Source organism: Gracilinanus agilis, chromosome 2 (genome assembly GCF_016433145.1).
Source record: "Gracilinanus agilis isolate LMUSP501 chromosome 2, AgileGrace, whole genome shotgun sequence".
Taxonomy (NCBI): Eukaryota; Metazoa; Chordata; class Mammalia; order Didelphimorphia; family Didelphidae; genus Gracilinanus; species Gracilinanus agilis.
In genome coordinates this window covers 453965349-453992807 of record NC_058131.1, presented here as the reverse complement: position 1 = coordinate 453992807, position 27459 = coordinate 453965349, and the positions used below count along the sequence as shown (strand labels likewise).

The 27459-nt window shown below is 35.8% G+C and overlaps 1 protein-coding gene across 1 annotated transcript in view; it reads right to left on the bottom strand.

The window, feature by feature from the left end:
• The window catches only part of POLE2 (DNA polymerase epsilon 2, accessory subunit), a 61658-nt gene that overhangs the window by 32080 nt on the left and 2119 nt on the right, over nt 1–27459 (bottom strand). Inside the window, exons 2-7 of the mRNA XM_044664795.1 lie at nt 26864–26964; nt 25513–25588; nt 22552–22629; nt 21851–21944; nt 16298–16372; nt 3351–3434 (exon numbers count right to left, since the gene is read on the bottom strand). Of these exons, the coding sequence (XP_044520730.1) occupies nt 3351–3434; nt 16298–16372; nt 21851–21944; nt 22552–22629; nt 25513–25588; nt 26864–26964 (508 nt within the window). The remainder of the gene's footprint in view (nt 1–3350; nt 3435–16297; nt 16373–21850; nt 21945–22551; nt 22630–25512; nt 25589–26863; nt 26965–27459) is intronic.

Here is a 27459-nt window from a genome sequence, read left to right as displayed (position 1 = left end):
TGAGAAGGTTACATTTATTATTTCTGCTCTTTTGCATTTGTTTGCAATGATTCTATGCCCTATAACATGGTCAATCTTTGTGAATGTGCCATGTGCAGCTGAGAAGAAGGTGTATTCCTTTTTGTCCCTATTTATTTTTCTCCACATATCAATTAGATCTAATTTTTCTAGGACTTCATTCACCTCTCTTACCTCTTTCTTATTTATTTTTCAGTTTGATTTATCTAGATCTGACAGAGGAATATTTAGATCTCCCACTAGTATGGTTTTACTATCTATTTCCTTCTTGAGCTCTGCCAGTTTGTCCTTTATGAATTTGGGTGCTATGCCACTTGGTGCATACATATTGAGCAGTGTTATTTCCTCATTGTTTATACTGCCTTTAATCAGGATGTAATGACCTTCCCTGTCTTTTTTAATCATATCTATTTTGACTTTGGCTTTGTCAGAAATCATAATAGCCACTCCTGCCTTCTTTTTCTCATTTGACGCCCAAAAGATTTTGCTCAAACCCTGAACCTTAAACTTGTGTATGTCCACCCGCCTCATATGTGTTTCTTGTAGACAACATATGGTAGGATTTTGGTTTCTAATCCACTCTGCTATTTGCTTCCGTTTTATGAGCGAGTTCATCCCATTCAAATTCAGAGTTATAATCATCAGTTGTGCATTTACTGACATTTTCAAATCCTCCCCCATTCCTACCCCTTCTCCTTAAACTATTTCCTTTAAAACCAGTGGTTTGCTATTAAGACCCTATCCCTTATCCCCTCCCTTGATTAACTTCCCTTTCTTTTTTTTTTTTTATTTTTCCCCCCTCTTTTTGTTTTTAAAGGCCTTATGAATTCCCTCCCCCTTCTCCCCTCCCTTTTTTGACCTTCCCACTCCCCTGCTCCCCTTGGTTTATCCCTTCTGACTTTCTCAGTAGGGTTAGATAGAGTTTTTTATCCCAATGGATAATAAAGCTACTCTTCCCTCTCCGGGTTGATTACACTAAGAGTAAGGTTTGATTATTACCTCTTAATGCTCTCTTCCTCTCCTTCTTATAATAGTATTTGTCCCCTCTCCCTCCCATGCCCTCTTTGTGTGTAATAGAATATTCTATTTTCTTATTCACTCAAGTTTCTCTTGGTGTTCCCTGCTATTTACCCCCTCTTTCCCATCCCCCACGCCATCTTAGATTATTTAGTGTTCCATCCTCACCCTGTGAATTATTCTTCTGATTACTATAATAGTGAATAGAGTTCACTACAGAGAATTATACATAACATTTATCTACATAGGAATACAGATAATTAGATCTCACTGAGGCCCTTAAAAAGGCAAATTTAAAAATTATAAGTTTTCTTTTTTTCCCCTCTGTATCTTATTTACCTTTTCAGGTTTCTCTCGATTTTTGTGGTTCGATGTCAAACTTTCCATTTAGCTCTGGTCTTTTCTGTGCAAATACCTGGAATTCTTCAATTTTGTTGAATGCCCATACTTTCCCCTGGAAATATATAGTCAATTTTGATGGGTAGTTGATCCGTGGTTGCAGGCCCAGCTCTCTTGCCTTTCTGAATATCGTATTCCAAGCCTTACGGTCTTTTAGCGTGGAGGCTGCCAGATCCTGTGTGATCCTGATTGGTGCTCCTTGATATTTGAATTGTCTCTTTCTGGCTTCTTGTAAGATTTTTTCTTTTGCTTGAAAGCTTTTGAATTTGGCAATAATATTTCTAACCGATTTCTTCTCTGGGTCGAATGTAGTGGGTGTTCTATGAATCCTTTCGATGTCTATATTGCCCTCTTGTTGTAGTACTTCAGGGCAATTCTGCTGACTAATTTCTTTTAGTACGGAGTCCAGGTTTCTATTAATTTCTGGTTTTTCTGGAAGACCAATTATTCTCAAATTGTCTCTTCTAGACCGGTTTTCTTGGTCTGTCACTCTCTCATTGAGATATTTCATGTTTCCTTCTATTTTTTCAGTCTTTTGACTTTGTTTTATTTGTTCCTGTTGTCTTGAGAAATCGTTAGCTTCCAATTGCTCGATTCTAGCCTTTAGGGATTGATTTTCGGCCATAATCTTCTGGAATTCCTTTTCAATCTGGTCATTTCTGGTGTTCAATTGCAAGATTTTACCTCTTTAAAAGTTATTTTCTTGCCAGATCTCTTCCATTTTCCTCAAAATCTCAGTTTTGAACTCTTCCATAGCTTGTGAGGAGTTTTCCTTATTTGAGGAGGGTCCGGATGCTTGTTTGTTCTCCTCCTCTGTTTGCTCGGTTGTCTGGATTTTCTCTGTGTAAAAGTTGTCGAGTGTTAAGGGCTTCTTTTTCTTGTTGTTATTCTTTCTCTTCTGAGTTTCCTGAGGTTGGGTAGCCATCATTAGCCCAGCAGCTTCTCAGGTTTATCCTCGTGCTCAGTGTCTGTCCGCGGTCTATTCGTACCTGAGGTCTGAGTTCTGGTTTTTTCCAAGGTCAAGCCCCCTAGTGGACCCCCTTGCTTGATCCTCTGCAGGAGGTTCCTTTACAAGTCTCAGGGCGCTGCTTCCACAGTCGTATACTGGTCTGCACTGGTTCCCCACTCAGGTTTTCAGAGCTTTAGTTCCTGGCTGTGTCTGCCTCCACCCACGCCTCCGCCAGTGCCTGTGCGCTCTGCGCTGGGCGTCCACTCTCTGCCCTCGCGCTCAATAAGCTCTGGCTTATTGGGGTCCTAAATCTTGCTGCTCTCAGGAACAGGCCCCGGAGCTGCCAATGACTCGATGGGTGCCCCAAACTTGCTCTATTTCTTTTTAGCTGGCTTTAGAGCTATAGATTTTGTGTGTGGAGGGGTTGGGGGTGGGGCGGTTGCTCAGCCCGCGATTTAGTGAGAGCCCTTTATAGCCTGGAAATGTCTCGATTCCACGTAGCTTCCACGCTGTGCCCTGTTGTGGGGTTCCTCCGTTCGTCTGGACTTGTTTTTATGTCCCCTTGAGGAGTTTTGTGTGTTTCGGTCAGGAGATGTTAAGAGCTGCTTCTTACTCTGCCGCCATCTTAACCCGGAAGCTTCCTAATATGTTTTTAAAATGATAGAATTGGTCCAGATCTCTTAGGTTCCTTCTGTCTTTAACATTCAAAGTCTGATTTCTGCTTAAGATTCTGTCATGCTACTCAATACAAGAAGAATGAGATAGTCTTAAGCTGTAAGACTTATGATACACATTTGTTCAATGTCTAATTGCACCAACATTTAAGATTATTCTTATATAACAGTGAGCATCTTGCACTATCTCAGTTCTGGATACTTTATATGTTTATATGTTTTGTATAACTGACACCAAAAAAAGTTTCCCTAAATCAGAATGTTGGATGTAAAGCAGTTCAAATTTAACCTACCTCTTTCATTTGGGTTATCATCCCAAGAACAATCACTTCTCCAATTTTGGCTGTGCTGCCCAATAAGGTTTCTATTGTTTTAAGCTGAAAGAAAAAAATTTCTCAGATTTATAAATGTATACATTCCAGAAATTTATTTCTAAAAGCTAAACATTTTGTGCAATATTGATAAATATTTAAATTTTATAATAAGCTATTTTTCAAAAATCTTAAATCTGAACAATGCATAATTCATGTGTTTTTATGTTGTGGTTTTTTAAACCCAGGCTGGCTCTCAATCCACTGAGCTACCCAGCTGCCCCCAATTCATGTCTGTTCAAAAAATTTTTATGCACATGCCAATGCTCTCAAAGAATTTTTTTTTAATCCTTAACTTCCACCTTAGAGTACTGTGTATTGGTTCCAAGGTAGAAGATTGGTAAGGGATAGGCAATGGGAGTTAAGTGACCTGCCCAGGGTTGCATAGCTAGGAAATGTCTGAGGCCAGATTTGAACATAGGACCTGCCATCTCTAGATCTGGATCTCAATCCACTGAGTTACCCAGCTGCCCCCTCTAAAAGAACTTTTTTAATCCAATGTCTCAACATCATGCAAAGGTAATCGTAGATTCTCAAAGGCTAGTCAAGCTCTATTATATCTTACCATATTAGAAAGGCTTTAATTATGATTTTAGCAATAGAATGTGTTTGATTTTTGAGAACCAGTATCCCTGGTATTAAGAATTTCATCACCTGGCTGGTTACTAGTAACAAATTCTTTGGTTACAAAATGGTGCTGAATTTTGTGCTTCTATAATAATATTTGCAGTAGAAGATGAGAGAATACTAAAAATTGTAGAGACCATCTATAGACATTATTTAGGTAAATGTGAAATCTTTGTCCAGTGGCCAGTGAGTTGACATGCTATTGAAAATTTTTTAATTAAATCACTATTGACATTCATGATACAAATGAAATCTGAAGACAAAAATGGGTTGCAGTTTATTGGTAGGTCAGGTTTTCATGGGAAAGTAAATAAAAAAAATTGAGGAAGTTAGTTTTATCTTGTGCCCAAAGGCAATGAGAAAAATAAATTCTTAGGGCTTTTGGCCTCACACTACCAAGCTTACGATGTGAATTTGCAAAATGATCACCATGAAAAAGAATTACTGCAGATGTGCTATAATACCTGTAGGTGAAAAGGTAGATAAATTCTATGAAGAATTTGATAAGATCCTCCAAATTAAATCAACATATACTTTGATACTCAGTAAATTTTATGCAAAGGTAGGAATAAGTAAATATGACTAAAAATGTTGGAAAATATGGTTAATGAGTAAGAAATGAGTGAAACCAAAGACTTTTGGATCATGTACTAGCCTCATGCGTAGGCATTTGTAATATTTAAGAATCAGAAGGTGCCATAACAAGTGATATCACAATAAATAAAAATGGTAATATTTTAACAGGAATTGACTTGTTACTGACATCAAAAATTAGGAAGTAGATTGAAGAAAGGACATCAACAATGGCTAAAATAATTTCATAATGAGGAAGTCAAAAGAGCTTAAAAACCACCTTACTCATTTGCCAAAAAGAGATGATAGGCAAATACACTGCCTTAGAGCATAAACTGATTTATAAAATCTTATGAAAAAAAAAAAATAGAAGACATGTAGCAACACCTATTTAAGCTTAAAATTGTAATAAGACTTTTCAAACACTCTGTAGGAAATAGTTCTTGAAATGTTGGCTATATAGCAAAAAGACATGAAAACAAAATTAAAGATATAAACTTTGGCAAAGAGTACATAAAATTATCTAGAATAGAATTAGAAAACCCTAGAGTCAGCAAAAAAAAAAAATGAAGAATAGCTACAAAAAGGTTACACAATACAAAATAAATTCATAAAATCATTACTCTATATAGTACAGCAAGATAGTATATGATAAACTCAAAGATCCTGGCTTTTGGAATAAGAACCCTAGTGTTAGATAAAAAAACAGCTGGGAAAATTGGAAAACAGTATGGGAGAGATTAGGTCTAGATCAACATCTCACACCCTTTACCAAGATAAATTCAGAATGGGTACATGACTTAAATATAAAGGAAACTATAATTAATTAGGTAAACATAGAATAGTATACCTGTCAGATTTATGGGAAAGTATTTAAAATCAAGCAAGAAATAGAGAATATCACAAAATGTAAAATGAATAATTTTGATTACATTAAATTAAAATGGTTTTGTACAAACAAAACCAATGCAACCAAAATTAGAAAGGAAGCAACAAATTGGGGGGAAAAGTCTTTATATATAAGGAACTAAATCAATTGTACAAAAAAATCAAGCCATTCCCCAATTGATAGATGGGCAAGGGACATGAATAAGCAGTTTTCAGATAAAGAAATCAAAACTATCAATAAGCACATGAAGATGTGTTCTAAATCTCTTATAATTAGAGAAATGCAAATCAAAACAACTCTGAGGTACCATCTCACATCTAGCAGATTGGCTAAAATGACAGCAAAGTAAAGTAAATGTTGGAGGGGATGTGGCAAAATTGGGACACTAACGCATTGCTGGTGGAATTGTGAATTGATCCAACCATTCTGGAAGGCAATTTGGAATTATGCCCAAAGGGCTTTAAATAACTGCTCTTTGATCCAGCCATACCACTGCTGGGTTTGTACCCCCCCAAAAAAATTGGAAAATGAGAAGATATCCTTTAATTGGTGAATGGCTGAACAACTTGTGCTATCTGTTGTTGAACTGGAGGAATTCCATGTGAACTGGAACGACCTCCAGGAATTGATGCAGAACGAAAGGAGTTGTACAGAGACTGATACATTGTGGCACAATCAAATGTAACAGACTACTAGCAGCAATGCAATGATACAGACAATTCTGAGGGACTTATGAGAAAGAATGCTATCCACATCCAGAGAAATAACTGTGGGAGTAGAAACACAGAAGAAAAACATTTCCTTGATCACATGGTTCGATGGTGATATGACTGGGGATGTAAACTCTAAATGATCACTCTATTGCAAAAATTAATAATATGGAAATAGGTCTTGATCAGAGATACTTTATAAAACCCAGCTGAATTGTACCCTGATTATGGGAGGGGGGAGGAAGGAGAGAAGGGAAAGAACATGAATCATGTAACCATGGAAAAATATTCTAAATTAACTAATTAAAATTTAAAAATGCTGTATAGTACTAATATCAAGAACAATGAAAAGAAAATTACATTCAAAATGAATAACATACTGGCATTTATCTACCAAATCACACACAAGACTAATTTAAATAAACTACTAAATACTATTGACAATCGTTGACAAAAATAGACAAATAACTAGGAGACATATATGATTTGGGGCATTTTCTGAACTATAGCTATTGATATTTCGGATTTCTTTCTCTAAAAAATTGACAGTTAATATCTTTTGATCTTAAAGATCTTGGATATGAGACCCTTATCAATTAAACACTGTAAAGATTTCCCACTCAAATCATGTATTTTCCTTTTAGTTGCTTTGATTTTGTTTGGTCAAAGCCTTTTGGACTTTATGTAATCAAAAACTATCCATTTTCTCTTTTGTCATCTTCTCTATTGTCTTTGTTCATTAATTCTTTCCCTATTTGAAAGGTATTTTTTCCTCTTGTTTCTGAGATCATTCTTTATAGGCTCTTTCTGACAAGAGCTGATAAAGAAACTATAAAGCAGCTTGACAGAAAACATTTTTATTTATTTATTTATTTGTTTGTTTGTTTTTAAACCCTTAACTTCTGTGTATTGGCTCCTAGGTGGAAGAGTGGTAAGGGTGGGCAATGGGGGTCAAGTGACTTGCCCAGGGTCACACAGCTGGGAAGAGAAAACATTTTTAGACCAACCTTTCATACCACATGCTACAAAACTCAGATACATGATTCAATCAGATACATGACTTGAATTGCAAGGTTATTCCATGAAATAAAATTGAAGATAATGAAATTAGGTACTTTTTACAACTATAACTATAGAGAAAAAAACTATAAAAAGATAAAGTAGCCAATTCTGATTATTTAATATTAAAAATCTTTTGAAATAAAAGAAATGATTTAAAGAAAGCATTAAAATAGCAAAAAAAAATCTGATAGCCTACATATGTGTGTTTGTGTGTATGTGTATAATACATAGAAATAATTATGATGAAGAACCATTCTCCAATAGACAAGTGGTCAAAAGATGTGAACAGTTTTCAAAGGATTTACAGATTATAAATGCTCACCTTATCAAGGATGCCTTCTATGCATGTGTAAATTCTCATAAAAAGTTTATATAGATAGGAAAGTAGGCTTATGGTTAGGTAATTATTGATGTTCTTATGGTTGCCCTTTTGGTACTAATAATGTCTGATATTTTTCTATGTCTTTGTCATCCTCCTTCCTGGAAAGTAACTTTCAAAATCCTCAAAATCATTTTGCTTCCTCTTCTGTGTAAATCTGGTCTTGTTCAGCTCCATTACCCATCTTTTTTCTCTTCTGTACTATTTCCACTTCCTCTGTAAACACATTTGGCACTATAACGTTAAGAGTCTAAATGTGGCTCTTCTGTTCTTGATAAAGAAAAGATTTTGTTACAAAAATTTTTGCTTATCTTTTCCACCTTTTGTCTGTTGATTATCTTTCTTTTAAAAAACAAAAACAAACATGGTACTGTTGCCTCTTGGCATCACACAAAAAATATTTGGTACAGAGAGCTGGTCTGATAATATATACAATAGTATGTCCTAATAGTCTCTTACTACCTTTCTATCATGCAGTAGAAGCTATGTTTCAATGTTTCTTCTCCAGGTCCTCTGGTTTATCAATTATTCAGAATTCAATTTTATTCAGTTTACCTTTTAATGATTTATCCATTTAAATTGTTGCAGTCATACATACTATGCTCTTGATTTTTTTAATTTTTCTTTTTCACTGGTTCATAGAAAACTTTCCCATATCTTTCAGAATTCCTCATATTCATTAATTCTTACCACCCAATATACCATAGCTTTTTTTAAAAAAACCACTCACTGATAAGCACTCTCTCTTTCTTCCATTTTTTAGCTACCACAAAGAGTATTACCATGGCTGTTTTGTTACTTTCTTGGGCTGCCTGTCCAGGTGTGGGATTCCTGGGTCAAATAATTCAGTTTTTATTTAATGTTATTTGTCTTCTTTTTGAAAAAGACCAATGACAGCACAGGGTGAAGTCTTGACTTGTACATGAATTGAATTTAAGTGTGGCAGACTGGCACAAAGTCATTGGCCTCACTTCTCTTTCAGAATCATCAAAGTCCAGTGGCAAGACAAAAGTCAAGATGACCAACAACAGTCCAGGATGCAATAGATGACTTTTGTATCCTCTATATCTGACCAAGGAACATTCCTCTTCAGCTGCCTTCAGCCACCTTTTTGGCTAATGGAATAAACTGTTCATAACTGCCTATAATACTCGGGGGGAGGGGGGGGGAAGGTCTTCACATGCTTGGGGTATTCAATCCCCTAAGTCACTGAAACTCAAGTTATAAATGACCTCTTAATCTAATGGCCTTTTTTTTTTTTTTTTTTTTTTTAAATTTTAAACCCTTAACTTCTGTGTATTGACTTATAGGTGGAGGATTGGTACGGGTAGGCAATGGGGGTCAAGTGACTTGCCCAGGGTCACACAGCTGGGAAGTGTCTGAGGCCGGATTTGAACCTAGGACCTCCTGTCTCTAAATCCACTGAACTACCCAGCTGCCCCCTCTAATGGCCTTTTTCTATCATCCTTCTTGACTTCTTTATGGCTTTTAATCACTATCAATCGATCTTTCCTCTAGATTACTGTGACACTATTCTCTCTTAGTTCTTTTCCTACATATGACTGCTCCCTCTTAATATCCTTTGCTGGATTTTTATCTAGGTCATACCAGCTAATTACAAGTGTCCCCCACAAATTCTGTTCCGGGGCTTCCTATCCTTTTACACATTTTGTTTGACGATCTTACCTATTCCCATAGATTTAATTATCATTTCTATACAGATAATTCTTAAATCAAGACATCTTGAAATGGATGTCCAACAGATATCTCAAACTCAAAATAACCAAAATTAACATCTTTCCCCAGAAGCCTTCCCTTCTGCCTAAGTTTCTTGTTACTATTGAAGACACCACCATCTTTCTAGTCACCTTCACAACCTAGGTGAAGTGAACCTTGACTCCTATCTCACTATCAATCTGTTGCCAAGGCCTGCCAATTAATTACTTCTTCATAATATCTCTAGTATATGACTCTTTCTCTTCTATGACACTGCCATCATCCTGATCTGGGACTTGATCACCGACTTGATCACCTTATGCCTGGACTACTGCAATAGCCGGCTGGTGGGTCTGCTTGGCACAAGTCTCTCCCTATTCCAATCCATTCATCACTCAGCTATCAAAAGGATCTTCCTAAAGCTGGATAATTTTGACTTTCTTTTATCTCCATTGCTTAGCACAGTGCCTGGCACATAATAAATGTTAACTTGACAGATTATATCAAGGCCCTGAAGAACCAATTTGAGATCTATAACCATTTAAGAATTTGTCCTGGCTATCCACACAGGAGGAACTGAATAAAGATTGTTTATTTACTAGAATTAAGATGCAATAATATGGAAATAGGTCTTGATCAATGATACATGTAAAACCTAGCGGAATTGTGTGTCGGCTACAGGGTAGGGGGTGGGGGGATTTGAGGAGAGGGAAAGAACATGAATCATGTAACCATGGGAAAATATTCTAAATTAAAAAAAAAAAGAGAGAGAGATAGGTGGATGGACAACCTACAAATACATTAAATTGAGCCTATAACTAAACAAGAGGAGAGCAGGTTGGATTGCTTTTGGGAAACTGCAATGTTCTTTCTAGTAAGGTTAAGCTTCTCCCTGAAACATGGGCCTATCTTTTTAATATCAACATTCTCCTCATTGTACAAGTTATCAAACAGTATCTCCAAAGAATTAAAATTGAAATAAAGAACAGAATGGTGGATATGAATAGACTAGAAAACATGATGAAGTAGTGTAAAAGGATGTCATTACAATTATCATAAACAATGGCAACTAGGTAGCATAGCAGAGTATCAGGTCTGCAGTTAAAAGGTCTTGGGTTCAAATCTGACCTCAGACACTCAGACACAAGTGTAACCCTGGGCAAATCACTTAACCCCAAATACTTAGCCCTTGCCTCTCTTCTGTCTTAGAACCAATACTAGGACAGAAAGTAAGGGTTAAAAAAAAAAAACAACTATATAAACAAACCAACATCTTACATACTACAATGAGATAAAAATGGATAGGTAACCTGAATACAAAAAAAAAAAAATCACACCATAAAAAATTAAGAAAACTTGAGCATGTGCTTTTTACTATTACAATAAGATATCACAAAAGAAATGAAATTGAAACAATTGCAGTCTCACCTTGTGATTAAAAACTGGCAAAGTTTTTGTGTGTGTGTGTGTGTCTGTGTGTTTTTTTAATGGTAATAGTCAATGTGACTGGTCTTACCATAATGGAAAGTAATTTGAAATCATTTTTTTAAAAAATGACCAAGATGGCCATACCCTTTGACTCTGAGATCTGTAAAGGTGGAATTTTATTGGGGTGCAGTGGAACCCCAAGAAAGCATGTTCAGTTGAAGACAGGAGTATAAAAAGAGAAACCCCAAGCAAGAGGACTTGGTTTTGGGGGAAATGGAACAAGGAGGAGGTGAAAACCTGCAATTTCTGAATCAAGACTACTCAAAGTCTTGTTGTCCCAGGCCAACAGTTCCTATGGCCATCTTTGGATTTCTGCCAGGTCTGACCCTGCTCTATTACAACATCTGAGAGAATTAGAGACTCATTTGAGAGCCTGACTCTCTACCACAGATATCATCCTCTGTCCCCTTTCAATAATCCCTCTAGTGATCAATAATTTTACCTTGAGACAGTTAGAAACAAGGATTTTAGTAGGGAGAGGGAGAGAAACTGAGTTTGGGGCAATTTGCCCTGACTGAGCCAGGGACTCCTTAGGCATCAACGGATAAATCATTAGTTGTCTCCTATACCATCTTCCCTTCTGTTATTCATCCCTTCTCTCTGATCAACCCTATTATTAAAGACATATAAAGTCAGATAGCATTTGGCCCATCTAGCAAAGTAATCAAGGAAGTGAACAAGCCTACTGCCTTACCCGAGAAGGTTCCTCCATCTTGCCAACTGAATTTCAGTTGAAACAGGGAGGTGATCTGTGGGGAGGTTTGTCAGGCTAATACAGGCTGGGAACATCGCAGACTGACAAGAGATACCTCCATCAACAGGGAAATACATCCTCTTTCTACTACATGGCGGCAGGAGTGAATTCACTCACTCTTTTTAAAGAAGCCATTGACTAAATAACCTCTAAGTAATCAGGAGGCTTCAGTACTGACTAGTGGTGATCTTCTCTCTTTCTGACCCATCCCTCACTGAAGCAACTTCTTTTTTATAGATCCTAGTGCTAAGTATATATCTGATGAAGTCAAATATAGAAACAAGATCTATACATATTATTTACAGCAGCATTTTTAGAAAAGCAAAGAACTAGCAACCAAATGGATATCCATTAATTGAGGGATAGCTAAACAAATTAAAGTACATTAAAATAATGCATGCTATAATACAGTAAGAAATGATGAATATGAAGAATACAAAGTGGAAAGCAAACTAAGTGGAACTAATAGGCTAGTGACTGCAATAATTTTTAAAAATTAACAATGACAACAAAACTGTAGGAATCCAGTCATGTACAAATCTTGAAAATATTATAGAAGTACTCAAAAGCCACTCTTATGAGCAATATGCTCATTTACCAGACTAATTTCTATGCTCTTGACTTCAATTAGGACTTGTGAAATTCCAACCCCTTCCCCACCTCTACACTCTAGAAGACCAACTAGCTATCATAGTCTCTTTGTATTGCCAATAAGACTCATTTAGCATTTGTATCAGATACGGCTAAAAGGCAGTAGGTCAAATGAACTTCTGATCTTGGTGTTTGCTATACCAATTGTATTAGGATCCTGACTCTCCTATCTTGTGATGCTTACCTCATAATGTTAATCTGTCTATCAGACCACCCGTTTGATTATCAATCTCCCTTCCCCTTATAACCTCATTAAACTTCCCTTCTTGTAACCTCAATAAAAATCAGTAAGCCAGGCTAAGAAAATGCTCTCAAAACATCAGAGCTGACTCCCTGTCAGGCTTATGCTATGTTGGAACACTCTGTGTCTCTGTTCTCTCTTTATGTTTTCCCCACCTTAAGCTCTACCCTCTTCAACCCATATTCCCTCAGTCCTCAACTTCCCTTTCAGGATTCTAATTGTAAATTGAATGCTGTGTGATTATAATGATCAAGCCTGGAAACAAAGAACAGAAATGAGGATGTACCTCACTTCCTCCTCTGAAGTGAAACACTGCATATCCTATCAGGACTGGTTGATGTACTAATTAGTTTTGCTGAATTGTTTTTTGTTGTTGTTATAAAGTTATAGCTCTCTGGAGAAAGGAAAGGGAAAGTGTATATTGGGAAAGGATGGTGATGTAAAAACCAAAGATATCAATAGCAATTAAATTAAAATCGATAAAGAAAAAATACATACTAATGAAAAAGAAAATGGCCTCATCACAGATTAAAAGCCATCCTGTATGCTTCCACTGTATTACTGAGGTAATCAAGACAAAATGAGGAAGGCTCCCAGGATATTGGGTATACTACCTGTAACAAGTTTATGCTTAGACAAGGACATATCACACAGGATAGGTAGGCATGAAAAGGTTGTAAAATGGATTTTAGTTAGAAGGAATTAAATGAGATCATGGATCTGTTTGAGTAGATCTGTTGAACTTCAATATCTAAATCAGTATTGAAATTGAATTATTACCAGCTTTAAGTACCTCACAATAAAGAATTAAGCAACATTTTATAAAATGACATTATACATGAGGAATGAATGAATCACAAAAACATGTCCATGAACCTATATGTGAAATAATCTTTCCCACTCATATCATTGCAGATAGCAGGGTTTAAAATTACTAAGAGTAGCAGGTATATTATAAAAATAATTTATTTTAGAATTGTTATATTGAATCTCTGGGAGCTTGAAGTTCATTCAATGATTGACAGATAAGTCAGTTGGATAGAATGTTCCCAGAGAGGCATGCGAAAGGCAGGAGGGGTCAGTTGAGAACCCTGAGGAGAAGTTCTGGGTCTTTTACTTGTGCTGAGGCTAGAGATTGGTGTGGATCCTGGTCTTGGAGTAAGAGAGTGCAAACACTACTCTGCAAGCTCTTCCTGTCCTTGATATACCGTTATCAACCTGTACCTGACCATCACCTCAGTGTCTACTGCCCCTAGATATTAGGAGTTTCATCATCTAGTTATCTAGGCTTCCAGGGCCCAGGAGGGATCTGGGAAGTGGGCAGGAGACGAAGAAGAGGGTGGAAAGGGTGGATATATTTCAACTGTTAAGGCTAAGATCTACAGAAGAAGAATCTGAAGATTTCCCAGCAGTTTACCTACTCTGGTTTAGCTCTGGCCAGGCTGAACCAGAGGGAAGCTAACATTGTTTCTTCATTTGCCTGCAGTTAGGGTTTCAATAGTAACAATTAAAGTAGGATTTCCTAATACCTCAGTCCTTTACCCTTATCCTTCTTACTATATATATATAAATAAAAAGTTTAAAGTACCTTCCTAAATCAGTTTCAAAGCTTGTTTTGGGAAAGGAGTCAACGCAGTCAGAATATCAACGTTATCCGAGCTATAGGGCCCAATTAATATATCAATTAACCCCAGGTGGGTCCTGAAGGGATAAACCTCTTTGACCTGAAGGATCCTGCCTGGGCAACTGTTATAAAGGAGAAGTGCCATCTTATCCTCTCTGTACATCATTTCTACTACTTCAAATAGATACTAGTGGCCTCCTTTAATTATAACAGAATCTATATCAGTGATTCCCAAAGTGGGTGCTACTGCCCCCTGGTGAGTGCTGCATCAATCCAGGGGAGTGGTGATAGCCACAAGTGCATTTATATTTCCTATTAATTGCTATTAAAATTTTAAAAAAATTAATTTCCAGGGGGCTAAGTAATATTTTTTTCTGGAAAGGGAGCAGTAGGCCAAAAAAGTTTGGGAACCACTGATTTATATACTTCTTAGGTTATTGAAAATATGCATATGTATTGAGTTTTTTTGATATTTTCAGGAAAAGCTGTGAGTTACGTAAATTAAATCATATCATCATACTTCAATGAGGATAATTTTGAAATGGGCTTTTTACTTTTCCAAAATCTGACCCTGAGAGAGCAGTTCTGGGCTACAAATATGTAATGTGTACCACTTTCTTTTTTTAAATCCTTACTTTTTATCTTAGAATCAATATTATTTGTTGGTTCTAAGGCAGAAGAGTGGTAAGGGCTAAGCAATGGAGGTTTATGTGATTTATCCAGGATTACGAAGCCAGGAAGTGTCTGAGACCAGACTAGAACCCAGGAGCTGCCATCTCTAGGCTTGGCTCTCAATCTACTGAGTAATCTAGCTGTCTCCAATCTGTATCACTTTTGAATAATAGGTTTCAGCAATCATGCAGAGTGGTTGCCTATTTCATATAGGTACTATATTTGTTGATAGCAGAATAAGAATACAGAGGTTAGTTTTAATAAGACTGAAGAGAGACAACAAGTATAATATAATTTCATTTAAATTGGTTTTAAAATAACTATGCAATTATTTTGAACAAGGTAAAGCAAGAACTCCAAAAGTGTTTCAGGATTTAAGTATACAGGTTCCATAAACATCATTTGCACCCATGTTGGTGGGGAAATGATATTATTTTTCAAAACTACTCAAATGAATCTGGTCTCTAGTGAATTCTTTTAATATACCTTAAGGCTCTTATATGAACTTCTAAAAATTATAATTCTAGCTTCTCTTCTTAATTAACAGGGCAACATGACAATGCTTAATAAAGACTGGCATGTCACTCAATTTCTCTTAAAATTCAAGAAGCAAAGTAAATAAGTAGAAAACCTATTAATTCACTCACCCCAATTTTTAAAAAACCCTTACCTTCTGTTTTAGAATCAATACTATGTATTGCTTCCAAGACAAAAGAGCAGTAAGGGCTAGACAATGTGGGGTCAAGTGACTTGCCTTGCCCAGTCACATAGGTAGTAAGTACCTGAGGCTAGATTTGAACCCAGGACCTCCCATCTCTAGGCCTGGCTCTCAGTTCACTTAGTCATCTATCTGACTCCTTACCCAAAATTTATCCCTTCCAACACCCCGTCCCCCCAACAAGAAACCAACAAACAATCTTCTTCTAGCTAACATTATGTGCCCTCAATGCCAACATACATTTTGGATATTTCTGTAATTGAGCATTCATGGAAAAGTATTTGTTTTTCCAAGAAATATATTCAAGATATCAGCTGAATTTAATTTGGCCGACATTTATTAAGTGTTTACTATGGAAATATTTTTTGCATGATGATACATGTATAACCTAAGACTGAATCACCTGCCAGTACGGGGAGAGGAGAAAGTACTTTGGAAAGAGGAATATAAGTTGGATCATGTAACTTAGGAAAACTTGTGTGGAACTTTGTTATTACATGTAATTGGTAAGTGTTTGCTATGGGATTCACTGAACATATATAAAGCATCTACTATATGCAAGCCATCATGCTTGTTTAGAGGATGCCAAGGTGGAAAATAGTTTTCACCTGCAGAGATTTCAGTGTCAGACGGGAGAGTTAAACATGTCACCAAAAGGGATGGCACAAGTAGTAGCCAAAGAAATAGTCCAGAAAATAGCATATTTAGTATAGATTAGTATACTAAAATATATATTACCCCCAATTTCCAATAAAACATTCTAACCTGGAATTTGCTTCTGCTTTCATCAGGATGAGCACCTGTTGCTAGAGGAGTAAACAATTCATGTCTTTGGGTTCTCTATGAAAAAAGATTGCTTGGGTTAATGAAGCAGACATTTTATAATACTTGAGTCATAATAGTAGTTTGATTAAAAATTACTTTCTAACTGGTATTATTTACAATAACTATAACAATCCTAAAGAAGTAAATATGGGGAGGGAAAAAGTCTTGTTAAATACAACAGGAAAACTTATTACCAGAGCAGCTAGGGAGCACAGTGGATAGAGTACTAGGCCTGGAGTCGAGAGGACCTGGATTCAAATCTGACCTCAGATCCTTCTAGCTGTGTGACCCCAGGCAAGTCACTTAACCCCAATTACCTAGCCTTTACTGTTCACCTCTACTGGAAACAAGACAGAAGGTAAGAATTAAAAAAAAAAAACCAAAACTCGTTACCATACTGTTTAAGTTAAAAGATTAAGGATATGTCTATCATTTCTTTTAATTAATAACTGGTAAAATTTTTCAATATATTTTGTAAGAGACTTTGTTTGGAAATGTCTATTGTACTAAAACAAAATAAATCAAAATTGTTTTTAAATAGTATACAATTGCTATGACTTAGCATTAATGAAATCTTGCAAAATTTGCAATTCCAAACACCAAAGTTTAAAGAATTTGAGAGAATTAATTTTATAGCTTATCTTATACTGATATTAAGTTCTCTAAAGTTGAATGAAAATATGCTGAATGCTTCACTTATTGCAGAAGAAATAATTACCTCTAAAATTATTTTTTAAAGTCCCTATTTCTCAAAAACTAATATTCAACCTATGGATAACATAAGAAAAAACTTTTAAAAGGTAATCAATCATTTGATAGTACTTTATTCTGAGAGATGTGCTGTTTGGGCCTGCTGTTTGGATTTGTTCTGGTCAAACGTGGCCAGGCCCTAGATAATCACTATTTTGAAAACCAGAATATCAGAGAATATTTGAATTGGACATGACCTATATCTTTGATGTGAAAAAGCTGTACATTAAAAGAATTTGAGCTTGATAAAGAATTGTGAAAGAAATCTGGAGAGAAGAATGTCAGAAGTTAAATTCAGGGAGAAATATGACAAGACCTGAAGGACTTGAGGTAAAAGAATAAAAGGATGTGAAAAGACATAAGCAGGACTTAAGGAGAACAAAAAGGAAGAAAAGCAACAGAACTCAAGTTTAAGGAAGTTGTTACAAAATTTATATCCTACTGGCTGGTTTGCACAATTCAAGAACTGGAAAGATAGGCTGGAACATAGTTGCAAAAGCTTCAAAAGCTAAAAAGGGGACTTCATATTTTATTTTAGAAGTAATATGGAGGCAGTGGAGTTTAACCAGTAGAGGAGTGGGTCAGATCTTCATCTGAGGAAAATCATATTGACAGTAGTATTAAGGAGAGACTGGAGGAAGGGGAATCTTGGGATAGAAAGAGAAATTAAGAAGCCATTGATGTGACATAGGCAAGAGACCAGAGAGAAGGGTCACAAATAAAGTGGTAGTAATTTTGAGTATTGTGAAAGAATTGGAAGAGAAAGATGTTGTGGAGGTAGAAACAGCAAGATTCAGCAATTAGCTGGATATGTGAGGCGATGAAGAGTGAGGAATTGAGGATAATGTCATGGTTATGAACCTCAGGGACCAGAAAAAATACTGGTGCTTTCATTAACAATCAGAAAGTCTGCAAAAAGGCCAAGTGTAGGTGGGAAAGATGAGTTCTATCTTGGATATGTTAAAATTTGAAATGTCTAACAGGAAAGTGGTGATGCAGGACTGAAGCTCATGGGAGAGACTAAGACTGGATATTCATATATGTATAACTATGTGTGTTTGTGTATACATATATATGTGTATGAGTTATCTACATAAAGATGATAATTAAACCCATAAGAGCTGATGAAATTAATAAGAATAGAGAGAAATGTGATCTTAGGATAGAGGGTAGGAGAATAACCCCAGTTAAAGAGGGTATGATTTGGATGATGGGACTAACAAAGAAAACTGGAAAGAAACAATTAGACAGGTAAGAGAACTAGAGAGAGTAGTGTCACAAAACCCAGGGAGAAAAGAATATTCAAAAGAAGATGGTCAACACTATCAAAAGCAGCAGAGGCCAGTAAGGATAAGAATTTAGAGAAGTCCACTGCATATGGTAATTAAAAAGATCACTGGTAACTTTGAATGTTAAGATCAGAAAACAGATTACAAATTATTGAGAAATGAGAAAAGGAAACAGAAGCAATAAGTTTAGACAATTTGTTTGCTAGGAGTATGGCTAAGAAGGTTGAGGAGATATAGGGTGATAATTTGAGGAGATGGTGAGTCTAGGAGTGACTAAAGAGATGTGACTCAGTTTTCTCCTTAAAGTAAAATAACAGATGAAGTATGAAGTTCCCACCTGAGGTAGAGGTGTGAGAGGCTTAAAATAGCTTTTAGGAATTAGGAAGCAACAAAACAATTACCTTGGTGTAGGGAGGAACCAATCAAAGCTAAATTTATAATGTACCCAAGGCTACAGAGTTATATGCTTTTCTCCAGTTCCATTCAGCAGGACAAGTAAGGAGAGAAGAGATATAGAGAAGGGGAAGGAATAGATTAAAAAAGAAGGGAAGGGAGGGGAGTACTTATTAAGTGCTTTTGTATATTACCAGGCATTAGACTAAGAGTTTTATAAACATTATCTCATTTGATTGTCATAAGAATGACCTTATTTTATTTGATTTTTATTTTTTTTAAACCCTTAACTTCTGTGTATTGGTTTCTAGGTGGAATGGTGGTAAGGGTGGACAATGGGGGTCAAGTGACTTGCCCAGGGTCACACAGCTGGGAAGTGTCTGAGGCCGGATTTGAACCTAGGACCTCCTGTCTCTTGGCCTGACTCTCAATTCACTGAGCTACCCAGCTGCCCCCTTGACCTTATTTTATAATTGGAAAAACTAAGGCAGATAGAAATTAAGTGACTTGCTCAGGATCACATAATAAATATGTCTGAGGCTAGATTTTTACTCAGATCTTCCTGATTCCAGACTTGGTGCTCTACTTCATTGGTCACCTAGTCGCATGGAGCCATTCAGAGCAGAGCTGAGATTTGGCAGGACAAATGGCAATAGAACAAGGCAGTAAGGAATCTGAAAGAGAACAGTATAGATTTTAATTGGTTAACTATAGGGTCAATACTGTAAAGGAAGAAAACTAAAGTAAGATCAGAAGTAATGATTCATTATGTAACCAGAATCCACAAGGCACAGGCAAGTCTAGAAAAAGACTTAGGTGGATTAGGGTTCAGGAGAATGAGGTTAAGAGTTTGGGAGGTAGGGTTGGGGGGTAGTTTGCTCCTCTGTAGCTGAAGAGAAATACAGCAAGAAATAAAAAAACAAGATTAATTGGTTTATTGGTATTCAATGTTGGGTTTTTCTTTAAGTAACTAAGTTTTAAAAAGAAATATAGAAGATGATACAAGGGCAGGGAACAATGCGTTAATAAAAGACCATTATCAGAAAAACTAAAACTATTTGGTATATCCTGAGACTGGTAAGAAAAGGTATAGATACCAAAAAAGTTTGGGATGATGCTTTATGAGAGAAATAAAAAGGACCATAGAAAGCAACAGGATTCCTGTTAAGAACAGATGAGACAATGATAAGAAAGAGAAAAAAGTGCCATTCAATTACTGTTCTGTTTTTTCTATTTTATTTGTCAAGAAAAAAAATAGTCTTTGGGTTGGAAAGGAAACTTAAAATACTTTGGTCATATAATGAGAAACAGGAGTCATTGGAAAAGACCCTGATGTTTGGAAAGATAGAAAGCAAAAGAAAAGAGAGAAGCAAAGGATGAGATAGATGAATAGTGTCATGGAAACAACAAACATGAACTATGGAATAGACTTAAAGAGTGAAGGATATAGCATATTGGCCAATATGACAGTAAAGGAAAATAATAAATGTTGGAGGGGTTGTGGCAAAATTGGGACACTAATGCATTGCTGGTAGAGTTTGAATTGATCCAACCATTCTGGAAGGCAATTTGGAACTATGCCCAAAGGGCTATAAAAGAATGTATGCCCTTTGATCTAGCAATACCACAACTGGGTTTGTACCCTAAAGAAATAATAAGGAAAAAGGCTTGTATAAAAATATTCATATCCTCGCTCTTTGTGGTGGCAAAAAAACTGGAAAATGAGGGAATGTCCCTTGATGGGGGAATGGCTGAATGATGGTGATGGAATACTATTGTGCTGTAAGGAATGATGAACTGGAGGAATTCTATATGAACTGTAGAACAATACAATGTAATTGACTTCGCTAATACAAAACAAGCCTAAGGGATTTATGAGAAAGAAAGCTATCCACATCTAGAGAAAGAACTGTGGGAGGAGAAACAGAAGTGGATATATGATTGGGGGTTTAGTTTTATAAGATTGCTCTATTGCAAAAATGAATAATATGGAAATGGGTATGATAACATTTGTATAATCCAGTGGAAGTGCTTATTGGATGCAGGAGGGGGGAAATTAGAGGGGAGGGAAAGAAAATGAAATATGGAAACATGAAAAAAAATTTTTTTTAAACCCTTACCTTCCGTCTTGGAGTCAATACTGTGTATTGCTCCAAGGCAAAAGAGCGGTAAGGGCTAGGCAATGGGGGTTAAGTGACTTGCCCAGGGTCACAAAGCTGGGAAGTGTCTGAGGCCAATGGAAAAATATTTTTAAAATAAAAAATTGATTAAAAAAAAAAAAGAGTGAAGGATAGAAAGGCCTGACTTAGCTTGCTGTGGTCCACAGGGTCAACACTTAAGCGAGGTTTTCAATATGAAACAATAACATAAATACTTGAGTATTTCTAAGATCTCTGATTTCACCTGCTAATATTCTCCTCAAATGATACAGCTCAAAACTCCCTCCATACACCTAAGTAGATAAATTTTATGAGTTGTCATGGCTAAAAAGATTCATCACCTTGCTGTGATGAGTATCTCTAAATTTAGCTGGCCCTGAGGTGACAGATATATAGTCTGTTCCCAGGATTATATACTCTGGACACCATAGAATTTTTTTTTTGTAATTTTAAAAATTTCTTATTTCAAATACACACAGCCATAAAGCATGAAAGTAAAAGGGATGAAAGGCATAATCAGTGCAATCTATTATCAAGTTTACAAACAGTTTTCAAATAACCAACTATCTACAAAAAGCTAACAGGTACTCAAAAAGTACAGCAGCACTATAGAATGTTAAGGCTGGATGGGAACTTATAATTAAGTTAGGAAAAAACTGAGATTTTTTAAAAGTTAAATGATCTTCCCCTCCAAATGTCACATAAAAATGCCCTCTAAAACACAAAATATTAAACTAACACTGGTCCATACTAGTCTTCATTATCTCTATTACTAGAAACCTTAAAATTCTGAAACAGATGTCTGCAAATTTATCTTTACAAATATATTATGAAAATTCTTAAATCAAATTGTAAATGCCAATGAACAGAAGAAGCATATCTATTTTTCTTTTTTAACTCACTTGCTGTAAAATGGTATAACGTTCACGAAATACTTCTGCTTTGTCTCTTGCTTTCCCAAATAAATTTGGTAAAGGGTGACTGATCATTGAGAGTCTGGAAAAAGAGAAATATCTTTATTCTTTCAAACTAATTCTCTTGTTTCTTAAAGAGAGGTACTTTATGAAATAAGCACAAATAAGATTATATATTCTTTGAAAAATTAAACACTAAATAAGTAGACATTTTACAATCTGTGAAAGGTAATGAAAGGTAACGAGTAGATGGCTTGACGGCTGGAGACATGGGTTCAAATACAGACTCAAACCCAACTCTTGTGTGGCCATGGGGAAGTTATGTAACATCTATGAGTCTTAGTTTCCTCATCTACAAAATAGGGACATAGCAACATCTAATTCATAAATTAATGTTTAATGAATGAGCATTTAATAAGCTCTCCAGTCTCTGGATGGGGATGGGAGCTGTACTATAATTTAAGGCTTCCAAATGGTTACTAGCATCAGACATTAGCCCTTTGAAGAACTCCTATGACTCACAGTTTACCTATTGTTTCCTCCCTGCTTTTCACTGGCTTTGGTTTACAAAGCAGGCATGAAACAAAGTGCACTACAAGGTTATTAAGAAGAATTTTTTTTGGTAAATTTCAAAAGTCATATGTGAAGCATTATTCTCTCTATAAAAACTATTATCTAAGAACACTTACGGTAAAAATTTCTTTCTTTCCAGATTGTACACAAAGTGTGGAATATCAAATGCTCCAATTATATTCAGAATATGTTCTCTGGGGAAAAAATAAAACACAAACTACATAAAACCTTATTAATAAGGTACTACTTCAAAATGGCAATATGTACTATGAAAAAGCTCTATTACATATTAATCTTGCTATTTTCCATTTTATTCATACATTTTAATTAACAAGCATTATCAAACACTGATTATAGTGTTTAGAACTGATAGTGGGGTCTGAAGATAAAAAGACAAATGAAATGCTCCCTGTCTTTAAGGAATATTTCTAGGGAAACAACATGTATGTATACAAACAAGATGAATACAGAGAAAACGGAATGAGGAAGGTTAGCTAATAGCTGAGGAGAATTCAGAAAAACTTCCATGTAAGTGATGTCTGACATTGTGGAACTATCCAATGTAATGGACTTTATTTAGTAGCAATGCAAGACACTCCTGAAGGATTTATAAGAAAGAATGCTATCCACAATGAGAGAAAGAACTATGGGAGTAGAAATGTGAAAGAAAAACATATGACTTATCATTTATACTTGTTTATTACGTATATGGCTTTAAGAATTGGGGTTTTAGTTTTAAAAGATTGTTCTATAGCAAAAATGAATAATTTGGAAATAGGTATCAAATGATAACATCTGTACAACCCAGTGGAATTGCTTGTTAGCTCTGGGAAGGGGAGGAAAGAGGGGAGGGAAAGAAAATGAATCATGTAAACATGGAAAAATATTTTTAAAATTTTTTTTTTAAAAGAGGCAAAAAAATGTATGTGATGTTTGACCCAAGCTCAAGGGGAAACAAGGGTCTCTATAAGAAGAAGTACACTGTGGTATAGGAGATAGCCTGCTCAAAGACATGGAGGTGGGACAAATGGAACATCATTTGTGGAGGGCAGCAAGAAGGCCAGTGTGCCCAGAATGAAGAGTAATATGATGGGTAATGTGATAATGAGATTAAATCTATCCTGCCCTTGCTTAGATTTAATCACCAAAAGTGAGAACATCTCCAATTTTGGGAGGTCCGTAACCCATGTGTGCTAAAGTGGGTGACAAATCAGAATCAACTGACTGCACCCTAGGCAGTCCTGAAAGAAGCGTCTGTGGTGATTGGACACACAAACTAGGAGGGAGGCACAGGAAGTGATGCATAAGTGACCTCTTTAAAAAGAGAGAGTTGAGTGAGTCTTCTGGAGAAGAAGGCCTCTTCTAGCTCTTCTGGTCCATGGAGGAGTGCTGGCTAGGACGCTAAGACCTTGGTGAGAATGCTCTAAATCTCTCTCTTAGAACTACACGTAATGAGTGAAGAAGGCTGATTCCTTTAACCTCCTAGGAGGTACTAGCCTCCGGAAGGCTCCCTAGATTGGGAGAAGCCCTTGTGGCTAAAACCCTTGTTAATTGACTTTTAGGCTCTGGCTGGGCCTCTGGAGCCCTGCCGGAGTAAAGCCCAGACTTAAATCCAAACCTCTTATTCTACCTTCTTCCCATCTCTCTATTTCTACTCTCTCCTATATTTTGTAAATAATCTTCCATAAAAATAATTTTGATTTGAGGTTATTCCTTAATTGGGGAAATTTTCCCTGGTGACCACCTTTTACTATATCTACCCAATAAAAACCCCTTTTCCCCCTTACAGTAGTAACTAATACATGTAAGACTAGAAATGGTTCAATTGCAAATACAAAGGAGTTAGAGTTAGTTAAAGGTTTCTTTTTTAAACCCTTACATTCCATATAGAGTTAGTTAAAGGTTTCTTTTTTAAACCCTTACATTCCATCTTAGAATCAATACTGTGTATTGGTTCCAAGGCCAAAGAAGGCTGGGCAATAGGGGTCAAGTAACTTGCCCAGGGTCACACAGGTAGGAAGTATCTGAGGCCAGATTTGAACCTAGGACCTCCCATCTCTAGGTCTGGCTCTCAATCCACTGAGCCACCCAGCTACCCCCTATGTCACTTTTTTTAATGTCATTTCTCAGTGACCTAGAAGTCAAAGACCACTGAGTAAATTCAGGTATAGACAAGCCCTCAGAGAAAGGTAGTTAAAGAATCAAATAACCTGTGAGACAAGAAACTGATTCCATAGGCACTGTCCACTGGGCGGCCCAGGCAAATTAAGAAACTATGGTTGGTTCCTGAGATGTGATGTGTGAGAGTTAGTGGGTGGAGAAAACAGCTTATAAAGGGAGACCCAGGAGGAAATAAGGGTCTTCTGGCTGGAGCTTGGAGAGCTGATGGAATCCTTGCCAGGAATTTAGCCAGGGGCCCATCATGGCGGCCAACAGATTAGAAAGCTAAGTATCTCTCTCTACCTCTTTCCTACCTTTCCCTCTCTTTACTAATCCTATTATTTTGATTTAATAAAGTTATTAAGCTGTCTCATATTTTTAATTATTACAGTATGTTCCATTAGAAAAAATAGTGCTTTAGGAAAACTACTTTGATTGCTGTGTGAAGGAAGGATTAGAGAAGAGTAAGACTAGAGGCAGAGATGAATTAGAGGAGCCCTGGAGAAACAAAGCTTGGAATACAAAGATTCCCACAAATAACAAGATGAGGTTTTAATTCAAAATAATCAATCTAGTGGCTGACATTTATGTAATACTTTAATAGGAAATTATCTTTTTGAATGTATAACACATATAAAAATTGGCTGCCATCAAGTCAATATAAAAACATACCTCTATTTCAAAATGCATATTATATTTTAATTATGATATTTAACAATAAAGATATTAAAAACCTTAAAGCCCAAGAAAAATAACAGATGAAAGCACTTAACAGAATAAAGCACATTATTTGAATGAAAATGTCTAGAAATAATTGAACCTTCTATTACAATGTTAAACACCACTTCTTTTTCCTAAGGAAATCCATGAAAATTAATTTTCAATAACTTAATAAAATGATACTTATGTCAACATACACAGTTTCATCTACTGACTGACTGCATTCATGAACTGCTGCTTCCACTATAGATCGTTCAATCATATTTGATGACACTGCAAAGACAATTTAAAAGTTATATTTTTTAATTTTAAAATTTAAAATAAAAAAAATTTTTTAAGTTATATTTCTTAATTTTTAAACATAACAATGTTTTTTCTGAAATATTTTTAAGAAATGATAATTCTTTCCATTTCCAAGAAACATCTTCTAAGACAGGAGTGCTTATCCTAGGCTCTATAAATTTGGTGTTTATTAAAAAACATTTTGATAATCATATTTTAATGTAATTGGTTTCCTTCAAAATCTCATATTTTATTTTATGCATTTAAAAAGCATTTTTCTGAGTAGTTTTTAGGCTTTAACTGCTTGCCAAAGGAATCAATGATACAAAAAATATTCAGAGATCCTGGCCTAAGAGTCACACAGTTCTCTGATTAGGTCATAAAGATAACGGTTTTTAAAAGAAAATGCCTGAGGTAATTTTACTTTATTATATTTTCAACCACCAAGATATATACGATACATATACATACATACATATAGAGACAGACAGACAGACAAGAGAAAACATACACACGGAGAGAGACAGAGATGCAAAAGTGGCTCAATTGTTACTATAGATCTTAAAATGATATATAGGAAAATTTTTCCACCTATGTTATAACAATGTTTTCTGTGTCACAGATTTGATTCTCTTCCTTCTGCAATAATAGCAATAGGAATAGATGAGAAAGAAGTAGTATTAAAGACCACAATCAGGGAACTGACTATCCACTACAGATTTGTGCCTGTTATAATGACAACAGTTGTATATTTAGAAGGTCCAAGATGACCTAGCATAAAAATCTTTAATTACTGTCTGTGTTGGAGAGGAGATAAAACTTTTTTGAATCAAATGGGCATCCAAGGGAAAAAAGATATCCAAGGAGTACTTCCTAAGTTGATGACAACTTTCTAGAAAGCCTAGTGTGATAACTGCAATTACTTCCCTTAGTTCTAATGAAACCAGAAGTTAAAGGAAGATGAGAAAAGATAGCTGTAACAATACCAGCTATATAATATATATAATTTATAATTATAATTATAAATTCATAATTAATAATTATATATATATATCTATATACACAAATATCAGACTCTTGGGAAGAAGGTGAAAGTTAGATTTAATACTATGGTTATTGCCAAATTAGGGAAAAGAGATACCACATGGTAAGTATGCCCAACAGGTAAAGTACTTTAAGCTATAACAAACATAAGTCACAAAATTTAACTATATAAACAACTTAAGTTTATATATAAACTTATTTTTACTTACTATAGTTACTTACAAGGTTGCTTTTCAACAGCATCAATGACATTTTCCAATGTATCATCAAGCTCTAAATCAGGGACAAGCTCAAGAGCTTCTGAAAGGTATTTAGTGGCTTCACTAATAAAAATAGGAAAAAATAGGAAATTGATTTTTAAAAAACCAGATAATTTACACTTAAGAGCAAAGTACTTTTTAATATCAAACATGACATTAAATTACTGGGCTAAAATCATCAGTCTATAATTGAAATTTAGGGGCAGCTGGATAGCTCAGTGGAGTGAGAGTCAGGCCTAGAGACAGGAGGTCCTAGGTTCGAACCCGGCCTCAGCCACTTCCCAGCTGTGTGACCCTGGGCAAGTCACTTGACCCCTATTGCCCACCCTTACCACTCTTCCACCTATGAGACAATACACCGAAGTACAAGGGTTAAAAAAATAATAATAATAAATATAAATAAATATAATTGAAATTTAATCTTGCTCTTTATCCTGAATAGACCTTATATATCTGGTAAGCATCTGCTAATGCTATTTCCCAGGCTAAAGTAGTAGAGCAAGAGAGGAGGCAACAGGCAAGTCAAACAACCACCATCATAACCACCTTGACCACCAT